At 32.9% G+C, this 20,219-nt stretch overlaps 2 protein-coding genes and 1 non-coding gene across 3 annotated transcripts; 2 read left to right on the forward strand and 1 right to left on the reverse strand.

Moving 5' to 3' along the window:
- The first annotated feature begins 1,330 nt into the window (after positions 1 to 1,330).
- LOC25492277 (rho GTPase-activating protein 1) lies at positions 1,331 to 3,945 on the forward strand. Its single transcript, XM_013600361.3, has 5 exons — positions 1,331 to 1,572; positions 2,249 to 2,369; positions 2,713 to 2,832; positions 3,050 to 3,280; positions 3,655 to 3,945. Exons 1-5 carry the CDS (start codon positions 1,448 to 1,450, stop codon positions 3,874 to 3,876), a joined length of 819 nt encoding a protein of 272 aa, XP_013455815.2. The 5' UTR covers positions 1,331 to 1,447; the 3' UTR covers positions 3,877 to 3,945.
- A 7,875-nt stretch (positions 3,946 to 11,820) lies between these two features.
- TRNAG-GCC (transfer RNA glycine (anticodon GCC)) lies at positions 11,821 to 11,891 on the forward strand. The gene has a single exon. It is a non-coding gene; the product is annotated as a tRNA-Gly (tRNA).
- A 1,526-nt stretch (positions 11,892 to 13,417) lies between these two features.
- Positions 13,418 to 18,103, reverse strand: LOC25492281 (uncharacterized protein At2g27730, mitochondrial). Its single transcript, XM_013600364.3, has 4 exons — positions 17,945 to 18,103; positions 17,437 to 17,572; positions 16,057 to 16,095; positions 13,418 to 13,901 (listed from the first exon to the last, which is right to left on the reverse strand). Exons 2-4 carry the CDS (start codon positions 17,542 to 17,544, stop codon positions 13,686 to 13,688), a joined length of 363 nt encoding a protein of 120 aa, XP_013455818.1. The 5' UTR covers positions 17,545 to 17,572; positions 17,945 to 18,103; the 3' UTR covers positions 13,418 to 13,685.
- Between the last annotated feature and the right edge of the window lie 2,116 nt (positions 18,104 to 20,219).

Here is a 20,219-nt window from a genome sequence, read left to right on the forward strand (position 1 = left end):
TTAATAAAAAGTCATCCTAAAAGTTAAGCTATTTGAAACAACCAACACCAATCAGAAAACGAACTCTTCAAACTAACTGAAACAAAAAGCAAAACTAATATCTATATAACTCCTAATATTCATCCTCAAGATGGAAAATGAATATTTAACAATCCCATCTTGGACTGAAATTTATAAAATAAAAGAGATGGTTTAAGAGACTTTGTAAAAAAATTAGTATTTAAGTTTAGGCCTAAAGGCAGTTTTGGTTCCTCTCTATTATGTCAAAACTGCAATTTTGGTTTGTCACTTGTAATTGTGCAATTTTGATTCTCACTTGAGAAATTTTGACCAATCTATGTGATTTTGACATCCAATTTTATGACGTTAGAATATATTAGATGATGTGATATAAAACGAACAACCTAATTGCTTAGAGTCTTAAAAAACAAGGTGTTAAATTAGGTTCTGATCAAGCATGTATAATCAAAAGAAGATCGATTAAAATAGAGATGTGTTATTTGAACAACCAATTGTGTGACAACTTTTGAGACAAACATAAATTTACAAAGAAAATTAGGTATCAACACGAAAATCAAAATAATATAAAGAGAAATTAATAATATAATCTGAGTTTAAGAGAGATTGTTGTCACAAAATAATTGTACAAATATCATTTCTCATTAAAATAATACATATAGTGAATAATTTATTGTCGAATCATCAAATTGGATGGACGAGGAATGACATTTCTACAATTAAATGCAAATATAATCAAATTGGATGGACGAGGAATGATATTTGTCATTAAAATTGGATGGATGAGGAATGATATTTGTATAATTTATTGTCGAATCATCAAATTGACCAAAATTATTCTATACATATAATGAATAATTAAAAATAGAATGATCAAAATTGCATTTAAATCTATAATTCATGCGTGTTGTTTGCTTTTTGTTTTAAAAAAGAATATGAAATTCGATTCGAGTAGTTATAACAAAAAGACATGCTTTGCTAAAAAAATCACAATATTGACCATTTCCCTCCAACTCCACTTTCCCCGCAAAAACAATAATAAAAATTGACCATTTCCTCAACAAAATCATCACATTCTTTTTTCTTATTTTCTTATTCCAAGAACAAGAAAACCCCTTCTTCTTCTTCTTCTTCTTCTTCTTCTTCTTCTTCATCCATGGCTGAAGTTCTACACTCTTCTGATCCCATTCACATTCACACTACCGACCAAGAACAACAACAACAATCATCACCACCCTCTTCTTCATCTTCTTCCTTTTCTTCTTTATCAGTAGCAGTAAACAAGAGTTTTTCTACTGTCACCGACTGCGAGGCAGAGGAGATCACTGTAACAGAGAGGGCAAAGACAGAGCAAGAGTTATCCTTTTTGGCCATTCTTGTGACCCTTTTCAGGAAATCCCTAGTTTCTTGCGCCAGTGATGCTTCTGCCATGGAAATTGGTCACCCTACTAATGTGCGCCATCTTGCACATGTCACCTTTGATAGGTTTAATGGTTTCTTGGGTTTGCCTCTTGAGCTTGTACCTCAAGTCCCCACTACACCTCCCAGTGCTAGGTAGGTTTGTTGCTACATTGTTCTTATCATGTTCTTGTCTTTTACTTGTTGCCAAATTTTATGAAGTACTGACACCAGACACGCCACTGACACGCGTTGATGTCGTGTCGGTGTCGGACACCGGCCACATCCTCCACTATAGAGCAAATTTTAAATTTTAAATTTTCAATCATTCGTATCTTGTGTCATAAGTCATTGGTAGTAATTATTTTTGAATCAAGCTGTTAAGCTCAAATGGTTAATGAGTTTCACTGAAAGTCGAATTGATTGGAGTAACTGAGTTTGAACTTTTATTGGAACAACTATTGTTAAGACAAAAAAAAAAAGCTTTCTATGGTTAAATCTTGTAAATTTTCTTCTATAGTTGATTACTGTTTTAGTAATTTTATTTTGTTCATTGAGATTCACATTGGTACTTAATGATTTGACTGTGTGTGTGTGTGTGTGTGGTATTATCTATGGATACATTTATTGGATTGCATGATGATTTTTTCTTTTTAGAGTTTGGACAATTGACACTGTTATGTATATTACTTGCAAATGTTATAATGCACAATTAGGTTTTGCTTTGAAATTCCAAAGCTCTGAGAGCTTTGTACAATATTTTGTTGTTAATAATTTAATGGAATGTGTGAATTTTGGTAAATTCTTTTGTTTTGATTTTTCACATATGTAGTGCAACTGTTTTTGGAGTTTCAACGGAATCCATGAAACTATCATATGACAGAAGAGGGAACATTGTACCAACGATTTTACTACTAATCCAAGAACACTTGTATGCTCAAGGAGGATTACAGGTTCATTGTCTACAATCTTTACTAACTTCTCTTCTATTTGTCAGAAGCAACAACATATGTAGATATAGACACCGACACAACACAACACTGACATGGACATGTAGATTGTAGACATCAGTAATAGTTTAAGAAAATGAAAGTGATTGAATGTCTACATGTATCGGTGTTGTGTCAAACGTAAGACACGCCTTTAATCTGAAGTGTCATCTACATAGCCAACAACAGAAAACTGCACCAAAATTCACCACTCTATATGCAATTGGTCAAAAATTCATTTTACAAATGACTATTTATATGTTCCTGCTTGGTTAAATATTTTACAATTGACTTAAACAATATGCAGGCAGAGGGAATTTTCAGAATTAATGCAGACAATAGACAAGAGGAATATCTTAGGGATCAATTAAATAAAGGAGTGGTCCCAGAAGACATTGATGTACATTGTTTGGCAGGATTGATTAAGGTATTACAATGAAGACGATATGTTACATGGTAACATCATGCTGTGAAATACTACTTGTGCTATTGCATTATCATTTTATACGTTTTTGTCTATGCACTTTTCTATTGCGCTTAATTGCGTATCTATTTTATCACATCTAATGTGTAATATTAGTTTTAATATTATGTACTTGATGTAAGTTTTGATAATTTAATTTGGTGTTCGTGTATTCTTGAAGGCTTGGTTTAGGGAGTTACCAAGAGGTGTTCTGGATTCTTTATCTCCAGAGCAGGTAATGACTTGTCAGACAGAAGAAGATTGCGCCGAACTGATGAGTCAGTTACCTCATACCGAAGCTTCACTTTTGAACTGGACTATCAATCTGATGGCTGATGTTGTACAAGAGGAGCATCTGAATAAGATGAATGCACGCAACATTGCCATGGTTTTTGCACCAAACATGACTCGGGTTAGTTTCTATATGTTTTTTATTCTTTAGGAATTGCAAGAAGGAGGAATACACACACATTGATATACTATACTAGTCTTGTACTCTTATTATATTTTGACCTTACTAATTTATTATATTACATTTGGAAAACAAATTGAAATCTATTTCTTTTAGGAAGTATATAAAGCACTAGCAAAGACACTGACACGTCGACACTACTAACAATTTTGAGAAAATAGAAGTAATTAAATGTAAACTAATGTGTCAGTGTTCAACATGTGGGTCCTACATATTTTCTGCAATATTTCATTTGAAAATGGCCGTGTTTGTGACAATGTGTTTAACTAGTAAAGATTCCAACTTATCTATCTGATGAGTAAAGCTGATTGCAGATGGCAGACCCTTTGACTGCATTCATGTATGCAGTTCAAGTGATGAACTTTTTGAAGACACTTGTATCAATGACACTGAAGGAAAGGAATGATTCTGATGTAGAATCATCACCTGAATTTTATATAGAGCCATTTGATGAGAATGAGGAACATAGTCATTGTAACTCCTTCCAGCAAGATGTTGCAACAGAAAATGAAATGCTAAGCAATGAAGCAATTTGAGTTGCATCGATTCAAGATCAGAGTGGATAAGAAGCCTGGAAATGAAAAAAAAAAAAAACATCATTGTGCTGGAATGTAAATTGATTCTTTTCTGGCATTATATGTTTGTTTGACTTGTCTTTAATTTGCAACTTGCAAGTTGCAAGGACAAGATTTTGAAGTGGTTCAGTTTTATTGTCTTTTTCATTTGTTTGACCTGTCTGATTTTAAGAAATGGAAGTATGATCAACACTAGCATTGTAAAGAAATAAATTCAGAGTATTGAAGGTGTTGTGTATGTGTATGAGTTGCATTATTCTGAGGTTTATGCTGTAGAAAATAAATTCAGATTAGTTCAGTCTTAATTTGATTATGTCATCGCTTATGCAAATTAACGTGAAGAGGGAAATCAATTATGGTATACTAATAATACATAATGATTATTTCATTATGCTATGCTTAATTTGGGGGACCGGAATGGTGCACTCTTGCCCATTATGATGGAAAATTTGAGGTTTGAAGCTCCGCAGCTGTTAACCGCCAATGGAAAATAACCACATCGGTAGTTAACTATCGTCGGTTACTCTCCACGGCAGTTAACTGTGAATGGAGTTATTTTCGTAAAATACTGGTGTTTCTTAGCTAATATTGAAGTGGGAACAACAATTTTCTTTTATAAAACATGTTTTTTGATTCCCTTATTTAAAAAGTCAACAAATTTTTTGGTCCCCCTCCCCTCAGAATGATGTGGCAGGCTCATTAATGCCATGTAAGCGTGCTATTTGACGGAATAGATTTATGCCAAGCCCTTGCCAATGATGGATTTGGCGAGACAATTACTCCTGTCATACACACTTTATCCCATTTCGCCTTGTTGATTTTTCTTCCTCCTCGTTCTTTCCCCTAATGGCTTAAATGTTTTGATTCAAGTATTTTTAATGTGGTTCATACATTTACTAAGAAAGCACTCCGTCCATCATTATTATAAACAAAAAATATTTATAAGGTTCCTTCAATAATTGATCTATCTGATCTATAAAAAACCACTTTTAAGGTTCATTCAATAACTAATGTTTTGGTATATATATATATATATATATATATATATATATATATATATATATATATATATATTAGTTATTAAATGAACCATAAAAATAGTTTTTTTGGCGTGTAATAGTGACCAGAGGTTGTATGAACTTAAGCATTAACTAGACCCCGACCCTCGCGATGCACGGGTTTGTTTCGATTTTCATATATAAGCATCAGGTTGACTATATTATTAGTTGTCAACATGTTTAATTGTATTATGTATAACATTTCAATAAAGACTACAATGAGCAAAACACACCAAAGTTGGAACTCGTCATACAAAATCTAAGCAATGAGCAAAATTTAAACAATGAGCTAATTAAATAGTTCAAAATATACATCAAAGGAAAAAAGTTACTGTATAAAGTTAGTATGAGAAACATATCAAGTGATTCAACCATAGAAGCCTATAAGATCACCCACATTTTCATTTTTCAAAACATATGTTGAAGGAAAAAGGGGAAGAAATGGATGAAAACCGTAGACTTTTGGGTTTAGATTGCGAAGGAGAAAGGAGAAAAAAGGGTTCGAAACCGTTTGGAAAGAAAGGAAAATAAATTAATTGGTTTTTTGAAAAGGGAGTTTAATATTGAATATCATGTAGTGGAAGCCAAATGATAGCATAAAAATAGCAAGTGCTTGGTGGTTAAAATGCTTTGAAGTAACCAACATAGCATGGGTGTGAAACTCTGGAGGGGTTTTTTTTCATAAATATTTTTTAAACCCCTCAAAAAAGGGCAGGATAAATTTAATGGCATATGCAAAAACCAATCTGATATGTGTATTGCTTTTCATAAAAAATAGCACATTTTTCGTTAGGATTATTTTATTTATTTATTATATGTGTTTAATTTCTTGTTTGTGTGTTTGATTTGGAATTAGTGGATGTTTAGGACTAAAGGTATTTTAGTCACTCGATGAGTGAGGGCATTTTATTAATCTTAGAGTTGAAGAGTATTTTAGTGTTTTAATGTGAACAGTTATGTTTACTAAGATTAGTAGTAACTTGAGGTAATTATTCTGAGATGGTAATTAATGAGATGTTTTAATGAGTTAAGTGAGTAGTAACTTTTTAATTAAGTAGTAAGAGTTACTAGGCCCAATGGAAATGAGGGTAATGATGAGCGTCTAAATGAGGGTTTAACCATAATCTTGAAATCACACATATTTGACTTTGTTATTTTGAATTTTATGACTCTTGCGACTCAATGGAAATGATTATATGGAAAAGGACTAATTTTGGACACAAAATGATTTTGGGTAGAATTTGTTAAACAACAAAATGAAACAAGAAATTTGTGGAAAGATTAGAAAATGGAGCGCCACACTCTCTTCTAATCCAAGAAGGAATGATAAGCCAAAGGTAGAGGATCGCCACAAGAAACGTGGTTTCTTGATAAGATCAAAATTTGGTCCAATCCAGAACCAAAAGAGCAATTCTCACAATTGCACAAAGTGTAAAATTTAATAAAGTTCTTCTATCTTACAACGGTCCGTTTGGTGCGTATGATAGGATAAAAAACTGGATAGGAATAGCATATGAAAGTGATAGGATAGACACTTATCATAGCATACGTTTGGTTCACGCATGATAAGAAGTTTGATAGCATTGCTTTATCATTTCATGTGTTTGATACACACCTGACAAGGATATGATAACATAAAAATTATATTTAATAACAATTTTCTTTGAAAAACAAATATTATTTTCTTAAAAAAAATCCATAAAAAACAATAATAAGTGCTGAAACAATGAATTGCAGCATCTCTACCAAAAAATACAATGAATTGCATAGTTTTTTTTTCACAAACCCAAATGAGTAAAACAAGTTTCTCAATAGAAACAATGAATTGCCTTCTGATGAAATAGAATCCGTGAATCGTGAATTCCATCCTATTTCACTAATTGTTTGCATAAAGTGTTCATTACAATTGATTACAGACCCAAATGTTAACCGCCGTGTACAAGTGGAAACAAATCAAACCAAGAAAACAGACAAATCAAACCAAAAAATCAAATAACCGAAACAACCTAGTTTCAATTACAGGGAGGAAGAAGGAACAAAAAGTTTGAAGGAATAAATTGGGAATACAAACAAAGGGTTTTGTTCTGGAAAAAGTTAGGAGCACAAAAATTTGGTTCAGATTTAGCATGTGTAAAGAGAGAGAGGAAAAAGGAAGGCACGATGGGAGAGAGGAAGAGGGAGATGGTTGGAGTTGTAGAGAATATGGAGAAGAGGAAACATCTTGGATTTTGATTTTGAAAGAGAAGATATGCGTGTTCCGTTTGTTTATTCCTATCTTGTTGCTAATCCACCAAAAACTAAGGACAAAAATAATAAAGGATGAGTAGGATAGGATTAGAAATAGGTTTAATTTATCATATCATGTTGGTGCACCAAACAATAGATTGGATCAGGATAGGATAATTTTATCATATCATGTCTCTCTATCATGTGCACCAAACGGACCACAAGAGTTACACGCCTCCTTTTGATGAATCAAGAGTGGCAATTTTTTCTTATAAGGACAAAGTTCAATTAGGCATCCCTCAAGAGTAAAGAAACACCTCAATTTTTTCTTGAAAGTGGCAATTTTTTTCTTTTGATGAATCAAGAGTAAAGAAACACCTCAAGAGAAAACTAGGTATCCCGAATAGGTTTGCACCCCTAAGAAATGCCAGTCATATGCATCTTCTCATAAAATATTATTAAAAAGGGAAAGATGAGAGAGAGAGAGAGATGCATGTATGGGCTACACCAAAGCCTTAAATGAAGGCAGCAAAAAACAAAAAAAAAAGATCGGTTACCTAAAAAAACTAAAATTAGGAAGTCCAAAACGGTCTATGAGGGTAAAGTCTCCCATCAAACAATACCACTAATAGATAATTGAAAGTAACACACTTGTTAAGAATATTAATTATTATTTTTTACAAATGTGATAGTTATTACATGATAGAGAGAATATGTAGAAATGTATCAATAAACTAGCACCTCTTTGACGAAAAAAAGATCAATTAAAACTATATTGAAAATTGAAAATGACACTCTTTTTGACATATTTGTTTTTTTGCAAATGTGACAATTATTATGTGATCAAATCCAAATTTATTATTTTTGATGATATAATGAATGGTGTGAAATTAATACACTCAATTTATTGTAAAGAAAACAACTTTATTTAATAACATTTTCTTGATAAATAAATAAATGTAGAGAAAAAAAACATTTTTATTTATTATAAGGAAGATGCTAACAAGGAATTTGTTAGAAAAAATAAATATTACAATTGTTTTTTTTTTAAGTAAAAGTAAAAATTAGGAAAGTCGAAATTTCATTAATAATAGTGACACTAATTTACAATATTACAACTGTTTCATGTTAGATTGAAACTCTGCCCATTGATGTTATAAAATCAAGATCTACCCTTTGAGCTGATATATCAGAAATACCATTTAATAAATTATAATAGAAGGAAAAATCTTTTACCATTGTAGCAATGATTCTCAATTTTGCAATAGTCACATTATTATTACAATGGATTAACATAGCTCGCAACAATTTATTTTACCACAAGGGGGTCTCATTTAGCAAACATCTTTAACAACTTTCTTTTTCATTAGTTTTCTTTAGTGTTTTCATCTCAGATTCCATAGTGGAATGAGTCAATATGGATTGTTTCTTAGTTTTTCAAGAAATAGCTCCTCTGGTGATGTTCAATGTGTAGCCACTTGTGGCATAAGAATCATCTGATAAGATGTTCCTATTTGTATTAATGCACCCTTCAAATACAATAGGATACCTATTATGATAATATTGTTGGGTATTTGTATTGGCTACATTATTGCTAAAACAAATATCCTTACTTGTGTTGTTGGATACAATGTTCCAACATGTTTTAGGCATCTCTGTAAGATGTTGGATACGATGTTCTGACATCCTGGCACGGTTCAGTGTGCGCATGAGTTCATGCCTATTTGTACACGCGCTCTTTATTATTTAAGGAAACCATATTTCCTTATCTTCTTGACCAAACAACGCACATATCTTTTCAGAATCAGTTGTGTAATATTCCTAAAGATGTGATCATATTTTAGAAAATATTTGAAGTTGTTTTGGATGTTCCTAAAGATCCTCCTACATTTTAGGACTTTACATATTTGTCTCTGATTCTGGTTTGTAGATCAGCTGGACGATTTGCATTTGTTCTGAAGCCCAACAAGGTTAATTGGCTCGTATTGCTTCAGTATGAAAGGAAGACATCAAGACCTAATTGATCATTCAAGACGTCATTCTAAAAAGTTTAGTTTGTAGGGTTTTGTGTCTTTGTGTGTTCTATTCTTGTATCGTGTTGATGCAAGTTTAGTTCTGTTTTATTGTGAGCCTTTCTTGTATCATCTTGATACATGCTAAGGACTGTTTGTTGAGTTGTAAACTCGTTGTGCTACATCGAATCTTGTAAGCAAGGTCGTAGTTGTTTGTTTGAAGGTAACTTCACCATTTGTTTGTGTTTTTAGTCTGATAATCACAAGGGCTGTGGTTGACCGTAGGATAGTGAGATGGGATCTCAGATCTAGGAGTTCCTAGGTTGAAATCTAGACGGATGGGTCCTAGGTCTTTAGTGTAAACAAGAAGTTTGTTGAGAGCTATAGAATACAGAATACACTAGTGGATTTCCTTCCTGGCTTGGTAGCAACAAAGTAGCAATAGGGTTGGAAGAGTGGTTTTTACGGATAAAAAATAAGAGTGATGGTTAATCTAATAATAAAAGTTGTTACAAGGATAATATAACCTAATAATAATAATAATAATAAAAGTTGCTACAATATAATATAACCTAATAATAATAAAATTGTTACAATGATAATAATAATAATAATAATAATAATAATAATAATAATAATAAATGTTGTTAGAATGATAATATTGAGATTTTTTACCAAAAAAAAAAAGAATGATAATATTGAGATTTTAAATTAATTTAAGTATAATTTTGGCAATGCAATAAAATTTGAAAGAGATAATCAAACACGTCAAATTAAAAATATTTTCTCCCCTCCCTCCAAAACTCTCGAACCAAACGGACCCTAAAAGAAATGGAGAGAGAATCCTGGTCCTAGTATATATCTAGACAATGTGTAAAGATATAAAGCTAGTCTTACTTGAACACAAATATAAATGAAATATGTTTGGGCACACTCACATAAATGGAGTAAAATAAATGAGAAAGAATTTAGAGCCGTTTGTTATAGCTTTTTTAAGAAGAAAAAATCACTTTTATGCATACGCTTGTTATGGCTTTTTAAAAAATCAGAATCTAAAAAAAAAATTAAATGAGAAATTGTTAAGAGTGGCTTCTCAAAAAATAGATTTTGGATAGCATTTGGGTGAGATAGAGTTAAGTGACATTGATGACATTGGTCAATCACAACTTGTGATTGACCAATGTCACCCAACTTTACGTCACCCAAGTGCTATTACAATTTTTTTTTTAAAAACTTTTCATTCTAGAAGATATATCACAGTTATGTTATATATATTCATCCACCTCACTAGTTTGTTTTTGAGCTACGGCCACCCAATAAATGGCTTATCAAACCGCCTATTCATCGTCGTATATGATCGGATAGGTGCCAAAAAATAACAGCCTCCTACATAATGGCATATTCCTCCAACTCATGCTATTTTCGTGTACCTTTCCCCACTTTTCTCCCATTTCAACCACCAAAACACTCATATTGTTGTTTATCTTTTCTAATCCTCTTTCGTATATATGTTTTGTTTTTCTTTCTCTCTAACCTATGAGAAAAACATCAACCCTAGATCAAAACCTAGGAATATCAATCATCGAATCCTAATATATATGTTTTGTTTTTCTTTCTCTCTAACAACATCAACCCTAGATCAAAACCTAGGAATATCGATCATCAAATCCAACATATTAGCCATCGATCATGTCAACATGCAGCCTTCAAAAAATATTTGAAAATCCTCCATTGTATCCAGAAAACCCAACTATACTTCTTGATCAATCTCTTGAATCATGGAAGAACCAAATCAAACCCATACAACATTCTTCTTCTTTCACCGAGCTTTTTGGAGAACTTTATTTCAATGAAACTGTTTCTCCTAAATCATCACCGTTACCATCACCAAAATCATCTTCATCTTCATCATTTCCAGAATTAATAAACCATGCAAACCATATTCCCAATAATAAATCTCTTGGGTTTGGGAGTGAGAATCCATTATCTAACAAAATGAAGTTATCTTTGAGTTTAAAGAGATTGAATATTTGCAAAGAGAGTCTTGGTTTTGAAAGTTCTTCAGATGAAGTTGAAGAATTCGAAGACGAAGAAGATGAAGGTTGCGACGAAAAGAATCTGGGTTTAGAAGGAAAGTGGTTATGGAAGAGTGGAAGAACAAAAAGGTTGAATGAGTACCCTCCACCAATTTCATGCATAGGGAGAAGTGGAAAGCCTTGTGTTAGGTTCAAATCTTATAGGGAGAATGGAAGGTTTATTCTTAAACAAATACCAATACAAGATTTTCTTCATGCTCATAGAGAAGATGGAAGACTCACCTTGCATTTTATTCAGCATGATGTAGAGGAACAAAATTTCTTTGGAGATAAAGAAGATTTTGATGGGAGTGGAGAAAGTAATTCAGAGAAAGAAGAAGATTATGATTTATAAAGTAATACAGAGGAAGAAGAACAAGAAGAAGATTGTGATGTTGGTGCATAAAGCAATATAGAGGAAGAAAATAAAATTCCGATGGTGGTGTAAAATGAATTATAGAAGAAGAAGAAGAAAGGAAAGGTTCATGAATGAACCAGTATTAAAAATATAATGCATGAACACAGCATCAACAAGCACCAGTGGTCTAGTGGTAGAATAGTACCCTGCCACGGTACAGACCCGGGTTCGATTCCCGGCTGGTGCAATATTTTCTTTTTCTCGTTTTTTTCTTTCAAATTTCTACGCGTTCGTTATTATTGGATGAAATTAAGCAAAGGATATTTCACATTTTTCACGATGATATTATAATTTTAACAAAAAAAATTGATTTACTGATCACGTCAGGATACAGGATTTTAGTTTTTAAAAATTTAAATAAATCACTTGATAAGTTGTTTATAATAGAGAGAAAATAAACTGATTGAACAAATTTTGCAACAAAAAATATCTTATATATTTGTATTCAAACGAATTAAATATTTATAAAAAAATGATTTTATCACGGTAAACAAATGCAAAATTGATTGAGTATTTTATAAAATCTCAAAAACTTAATCTATAACAAATGGATCATCAATCTCCGATTTCAACTTTTGTAAAAACTATATTTTGGTGAAAAAAGATTTGAAAAATTATTGCTCTATCTTTTTTTTAATGGTTAAAAATTCATCTCTTAACAAGTGGGATGTCCAGTATATTATGTAATATCCATGTCAACTGAGCTAAGCTTACGAGACATTGTTCTATCTTTCTATACTTGAACAATATTTTTATAAATCAGGTCTCACAATCCTCTTGAGTTGGACCACATGAAAACTGATCCTTTAAGATTGCTTTTGCCTATATGATACATTTACATTTACATGTTCATTAACCATATGATTTTTTTAACCCTTTATCTCATATAGGTTCCTATAGACCGGTCTGATAGTTCAAAATTATTCTACTAAAAAATCTAAATCAAATTATCCTGAATAATTTATTATTTAGTGAAACTTATGAACCATTTGAGTTTTAATTTCTTTACCCTCATTGTTTAACCCTCAATTTAATCTCCTCCTACCTGTGATGATCATCAAGCAAATGAATCAAGGTGACATTTAGCCTCCCCAAAAGATGAAAAAGTGAAATATCTTCATCAATTTGATCAGAAGGAGGAGATTAAATTGATTGAGATGAAACCAATGAAGATGATGTCACTGTCACCCGCATCAGTTGAAGCTCTACTCTTTGAAATGATTTAGGTGACATACCAGTGTTTTCTTGAGGAACGAAATGTGAAAAATTATTGTAACAGAAATTAAGATTTGCAGATGAACTTGTTGCATAAGTGAATATAATCTTTAATTTAGCACTCTCACCCATATATGTATACCAATTCCAACTAAAACCCTCACTGTAAACAAAAAAGTCAGATTCAATGACCATATTAAATAGACGATTTGAAAACCCTATATATTTAAGTTCAAATGCTTATTACCATCACACACATTTCGGAATAAATGAAAGAAGACAACCCAGGAGAAATGGGAACATGTATCGAACCACTGTGTTTAATACCTTCTGGAAACTTTTATACAACCACTTCAGTTGCATTATTTTACAGCAACCACCCATATCAAAAAACATGAATTTTCCTTCAACTTGTTTAAGCAACACAACCAGCATAGCCAAAATTAAATCACATTGAGTACCCTTCACGGTTCTTACTCAATGCCAGCTCAAGCAACATATACCAATCTCAAATTCTCTCATCATATATAACCATTGCCAATTAATACCAAATGATTTTGATCAATCAAGTAACATAATTTTGAGGCTCGTCATGTTAAGTGACATTATGAATATACGGGTCACATGTAAAACATTGTAAACAAAAAAGTAATAATCCATGCTAACAGTATGATGGAATAAAGCAGAGTGGTGTGTAGTTATTTATTTTTGTGCAGCTGCTGCAACCCAAAACGAAATTAAAAAACAAGCACCACAACTGAAATCTTCAATCCTCCTGCACTTCTGGCTTCTTTGCAGTGCCTTTAAGGTACCACCCTAAGGCCGCAAAAATTGTTATGGTGCCAGCTACGACTCCATAATTCCGGTATTTGTCACTTGAAACTTTGGGACCTGATGTATCAGAATGTCCAGAGGCACTTGGTTTGGCATCGGTTACTGAACCACCTGAACCTGCAGCTGGTGTTGCTTCTGGTTGAGGACCCTACATTAGAACATAAATGCTTAACATTAAGTTCAAGGCATGACATCAACAGACAATGCATACTACAAGAAATAACAGTGGAAAATAAAAGTGTGATAGTTGCAAGAGACAGAAAGAGAAGAGAAATGAGAGTGAGAGCGTGAAATGTGATAAGTGGTGTGGTGGAAAAATGAGAGAGAGAGAGAGAGAGAGAGAGAGAGAAAGATAGATGATAAAGTTATGTGACAAAAAGAAAGTGTCGGGATATAAATCAGAACTCAAACAGTTTATTGACATAAGTTAGAGAAACGGAGTCTCGTACAAGTAACTCTCAATAGAAAAAACCTAGAAGTCTTTCATTTAGTAGAAATAGAAGTGGCAGAATATAATGAAATAAAATTGCTAATTTATTTGGTCCTGAAGTTAGAGTTGTAAGTATAATTAAAATGCAAACGACTTTCATTTTATTATAACCTTAAAAGGTATATAACCCCCAAAGGTGACGAAGAAAAGGGAAGTGAAACTGCAAGTTCCAACAGTCAAAGGAGAGTGGTTATGTTAGACCCATATCCGATTACATATACATATCATACACCAAGATTTATATCAAAAGAGTATCCTCTAGTTTTTTTAAGGAAATCATTGACCCATATGTTTGGAATACGATTTGATAAATTTAGTATACAAAGCATGTCTTCAAGCTTCTTGTATGACCAAGTTCTTCATCATATTGTGAGAAGAATTCGAATACATGCTCATTTTGTTAGTGGTTCGGGCAAATACATAATTTGCATGATATCTTTATAGGGAAATAATATAGTTTAATATGTACAGGGGAAAAATACGTGTTCAGCATGATCACAAGTTTTCTTTTTTTTGTAAATTATAATCATCATTTATGGATAAGGTATGTCTTAATCAGATATATCGATGTCAATCATCATTTTTTTTTGTAACAATGTACCCATGGCTCTATGTTACTTCATATCTTCATCTCATATCTATCTTGTATCATATTAAGTATAAGTATGTGGGCTTCATAGTCAGCAAACATTCATATTATCACTCTTTATCTTGTAAATCTGCTTGTTATATCATCAGACTGCAGCTGAGGGCATCCGTTAACTGGGTACAAATTTCATTCCTAACACTAAGAGATCACAATTAATGTGAATTTACTATATGCACAATTTCAATTTTCCTAATAAACTACTTATCTTTTTCTACATTATAGTTCAAGTTACAAGTTTGCGCTAGTTAGCCATAAAGTGTCTGCCTTTAATATTTTATTTTTGGGATTCAAATGGGTAAATGAGTAATTCCTATATCATGTGAACACAACAATGTAGTCAATAGCACCGCTATAGCGCGCTAGAGTGGAATAGGAGGGCAGTGGTAGGGTTTGGCGCGGCGCCATCTCCCTGTGAGCCACCTTCAGAAGTGGCAGTTGTCACGGCTGCAAATTGTGGTCATCCTGCTATTCGCTATAGCAATCTAGAGTCACTACAGCTGTGCCAAATGGAGATGAGGAGTTGGAGATGGAAGAACAGAAGTTTGAATCCAAGTGATGAACAAGATAATATTGATGTATGTGGTGGAACTTAGAATTGAAGATGAGGCAGCCGCAGATGCGGAAGCATGATTTTGATTACTTTTAGAACTTGATTTTAATGATTTGTCATTTTGTTTGCTTTTAGGACTTGATTTTGTCATTCTGAATACTATATAATTTTGATTACATTTAGTACTTATTTGATGGGAAATGACAAATTTGATTATAATTGTTATGTCTGTCCCTTTAATTTTATCTATTTTTCCACTTTTGAGTATTTATGTATCTTGTTGGAATTTATGCTTACTCTGTACGTTGTTTTTTAGTCTTCAAAAAAACAGTCATCCCACAATCCTCTATACCGCTATAGCATTTTTGGGGTTTGGCGCTACGCGCCGCTATCTAGGATTAAAAACATAAGAACAAACAAAACAGATAATGCTTCCGATTCATCATTTTTCCACCCACAAAAACTGATAAAAATTTCTCCATCAGAAAACTAAGTGTAGGATAATATTGGGTTAATAAATGACAACCCAAAGGTTAAGTACTTTCAAGTTCATCATATACCGCAGTGCAATTGAAAAAGATTAAAAGAATAAGAGATGAAATTTGAGGGCATACCTTGCGAGCAAGCTTCTCCAACTTCTCTTGCTCAGCTTTCTGCAATATAGAAAATAAGTAAGCACCACAAATGGAACCAGCAAGCACAGACCTTAAATGATGTAGACAAACTCTACAAAATTAAGCTAAAATATTTCTCTACAACGATTGAGTTAATTAGCAAAGGATATAGATCAATACTTTTAACCTTCATATTTATACAAGCATGTACGTTAATTGTTGAGCAGCAATCTACTTTCTAGGCAGGCCGTGAACTAACAAACTAACAGACATGAAAGTAAACAAATAATTGTTTCCTTTTGTTAGAAATTAGAAGAACCCAAGGACTTTGGCTAAAGCTATTTCTTAGAATTTGTGGTTGGGCCTAACACAGCCCTACAAAACGTTAATCTGTTGAGCCGCAATCTACTTTCTAAGCAGGTCGTGAACTAACAAACATGAAAGTAAACAAATAATTGTTTCCTTTTGTTAGAAATTAGAAGAACCTAAGGACTTTGGCTGGTTGGGTCTAACACAGCCCTAAAAACGGGCTTGTAAGGTGAGGGTTGCCCATTCTTTATTATAAACACTACACAGGCCATATCTATAAGTAATGTGGGACTAAATCCACCCTTCAAACCTGAAGGCTGCAATTAGGAAACTATGGGCAGACTGCAATGTAGGCAGCAGCACTATTTACACTATTCCAGTGTGTTAGCCATAGCCAAAACAAAATCATTTGAAACAAATCAAAAAGTTAACTGCATAAAAAAGGAAGTATGATTTTAATTTCTCCTGAACATGCACAGAGGATGCAGAGTGGTCTATGCTAAAATAACTGTCCATCACATTTCCATTTTAAAAAATATTGTTATTTGCAATATTTGCACAAGCAATGGTATCCATTTTGGAAAATTACACTCTGACTGCATTAAAAATTCATCATACCAGAGAACATACATACAGCTCAGTTCATAGTCCATATGCACTTTTTTAACCATTAGAATGACAGAGAATCCGGAACATGCAATGGTATTTATGTCCCCAATTACAAATAAAACACCTCAAGTATAACACACTTGTGAAGCATTGACATAGACACAGATACCAGACACAACACATAATAATTCGAGAAAATTAATTAATTAATTGAATGTAATCGCATGTGTCAGTGTCGCACATGCCTTTGATCAGAGGTGTCAGGACTACAAAGATACCCACACTATTAGTATCACACCACATGCAAGAAAATATGAAGGAAACAAATCAATTACAATACGAGCACAAAAAAGGCTCTGAAGGCACTCTGTTACACCAAAACTTTCAACCGATAGCAATTACGAAAAATATAAAACAAAACAGCACGAAGCAAGAATAAACTAAAGCATGCTTTGAAGTTACCTTGAAGTAAGCATTTTCCACAGCTTTTTCCTCCTCACCAAGAACTTTCCCAGAGCCACTGCTAAATAGCCTTCTAGATGCAAATCTTGCTGCCACTCGTGTTGCCATTGCTGTCAGTTTTTTACTTTCTTCTCTTCTGTAAATAAATAAATAAATGATATAATAATAAACAGTAAATTTTGTTGCTCTTAAAGAACATACACAGTCCGGCAGCATAAACCAGTTTTACACTGACAGTGCATACCCCTTTAACTCTTAAATACTTAACAAGGAATCCAGCCACCAAAAATTCACACATATTTTACAAACTAGATCTCATCAAGTTTCAGGGTCTAAATTAATTGATTATAAAGTAGAAATGAAATGAAATGGTAACGAGTTTAACGAAAGTGAAATTCGATGTTTATTGTGAAATAAAAACTATAATTAAACATTTGTGTAAATTTGAGAAAGTTGTGATGCATTGATTCGAAATTTGATCGCAACATTAGAGAAAAAGAGAAATTACCAGATTGTGTTGAGAGTGAGGGTTCGTAAGGAAGCAAAAGAAGTGTGGCTGAGGAAAAGATGAATTGTTCTTCGTTTCTAAACCCTTCACTTCAAGGGGTTCTTTAAATACGGCACCGTTTCCTAATAAATGAATAGTAATAATAATTAAAGGGTATAGCTAAACTGTGCTTTCACTAAATTTGTCTATTCTCTTTTCTTTTTTTCTTTTTTTTCAATAAATTTGTCAGTTCTTTTAACAAGTTTTTTTTTTTAAAAAACAAAATATTATTATGTTCCTTTTTACTTATTTGACATATCTAGTATTTTATCTTTCTTTTTCGTCATGGTAACAAAAAATAGTTTAGAGAAGAGATGAAATAAGTGTCAAAAGAATAAGTTTTTTTTTTTGTTGCATAATGTAACAAAGCAAAAGAAAAAAAACTAAATTTATTATGCTCCCATAGAATGTGACCTAAATTTATAATCCCACGAATCCGAGATTTCTAGTAAGATAGAGGCATACACATGCAAACTTGCATTTTCCAAATTACGAATAAGTTTTACCGCTTTTAAACAGTCACTTTCACAAATGATGTTTGTAAAGTCGAGATCATAACAAGTTCAATCCCAAGTTGAATAGCACAGAGTTCCGCCAAGAGTGCATTGCCACCATTTTCAAAGTAAGTGAACCTTGTTATCCAGCTACCATCATGGCCACAAACACTCCACCGGCTCTTAAATGCTATGTGTTAAAGAAAGTTGTCATCCATATTTATTTTGATGAGACTGTCAGGAGGTGGTTTCCAATGCAATAAAATTTGATCCATAGATGTGTCAGAGCCCATATATTGGCAAAAAACAATGAACTTGTCATGCAATGTCTGAGTCTTTGTCAACACTTCTTGAATCTGCCAAGGATGTGATCTTCAAAAATACTATTATTTCTCCAACACCAGGCATGCCATAAATCTAAAAGTAATAAGAACGTTAGAGTACCACAAGCCATCTGTTAGACCAAAACCATGGCATCTGTTAGGGAGAAAAAAATCGTATGTCCTCCCATTCTCAAGCGAAGCCAAAGTTCCTTGGAGTGAGGGCAGTCACGTAAGCAGTGTAAATGATCTTCCATGGGAGATGAGCAACGGGTGCATCCTCGTGTAGCTACCATGCTGCAGTGGTGCCAACAGACATTTGTTGGAGGAGCGTTGTGTGAACAAAGCCAAATAGAATATTGTATCTTGCATGAACTTTGAGCCGCCAAATATGTTGACCTTCTGCCCCTACAATTATATCAACAAAAGAGCGCCATGTCACCATGTTGCCTCCAAAGTTTGATCTTGTATTAGTTGTAATGTTCTTTGCACCATGTTTTTCACCAAAACATGACGCAATTGTATCCTTTGCAGAATCACCATTCCTCTAAAATCGAGCTACATTAGCCCCAACAATGTAACTTCAAAATCGAACCTTATTATGTGCTTTCATAACTTTTGCCTTATCTCGAACATGCTGAAATCGTACGAATCCAAAGCGCTTACCCAATTCGTTCATCCTTTTCGAAAGGAACACATTCAAAAGAACACCGATTGTTAGAAAACTTTGACGTAAATCCTCATGTACGATATTCTCTGGTATGTTGGTGAAATAATACGTCACAACTTTACATGTTTCATTCAATTATGAATTCTTAACAAAAATAATATCTCTGACCTTGACCCCGTGACATCTATCCATGTCGTTGAATCTGCGTCCATCCTCTTTGTCATGTCCTCAAAACACCTGTTGAGTTGCTTTCTAACGTCTCTGTCTCACCACAGACTATGAATTCCCATTCCCCCATAGTGTTTTGCTCACCAGAGAACTCATTTTCCCCTAGTGTTCCTCATCAACGATGACCGGCCACGTGACCACCCTAAGCCGTGACTAGGGTTGACACTCTCTAGCTCGAACTCTCATGTTTTTAGTTTTTTTTTTTTTTTAAATTTCATTCTTTTCATTCACACATAAAATACTTATCAATTTTTTTTTTTTTTTAGAGGATATCAATTAGCTATTTTAAAAATATAGATAATTATTTGGACCAACCAACTATTTTTTTTTTTAAAGATAGTGTATAAAAATACTGAAATCAATAGGCCAAACATGGTTCAATCATAAACAATCTCTTCATTTATGTGCGTGAGTTTTAACAATTATTTTCAATTTTGTCTCTTTAAAAAAAATTAACTTTAACTGGAATGAATTTTGTCTTCATATTCATATTCTTTAAACTAAAAAATGAATACAAAATATGT

Source organism: Medicago truncatula, chromosome 4 (genome assembly GCF_003473485.1).
Source record: "Medicago truncatula cultivar Jemalong A17 chromosome 4, MtrunA17r5.0-ANR, whole genome shotgun sequence".
NCBI classification, from domain to species: Eukaryota; Viridiplantae; Streptophyta; class Magnoliopsida; order Fabales; family Fabaceae; genus Medicago; species Medicago truncatula.

Bases quoted from the DNA above. Each gene is read 5' to 3' on its own strand.
- LOC25492277 (XM_013600361.3), top strand. From the start codon at position 1,448: ATGGAAATTGGTCACCCTACTAATGTGCGCCATCTTGCACATGTCACC. The intron at 2,370-2,712 runs GTTCATTGTCTA...AACAATATGCAG, and splicing joins ATGCTCAAGGAGGATTACAG to GCAGAGGGAATTTTCAGAAT. The intron at 2,833-3,049 runs GTATTACAATGA...GTATTCTTGAAG, and splicing joins GTTTGGCAGGATTGATTAAG to GCTTGGTTTAGGGAGTTACC.
- LOC25492281 (XM_013600364.3), bottom strand. From the start codon at position 17,544: ATGGCAACACGAGTGGCAGCAAGATTTGCATCTAGAAGGCTATTTAGC. The intron at 16,096-17,436 runs GTAACTTCAAAG...TCTATATTGCAG, and splicing joins TGGAAAATGCTTACTTCAAG to AAAGCTGAGCAAGAGAAGTT. The intron at 13,902-16,056 runs GTATGCCCTCAA...GTTCTAATGTAG, and splicing joins TGGAGAAGCTTGCTCGCAAG to GGTCCTCAACCAGAAGCAAC.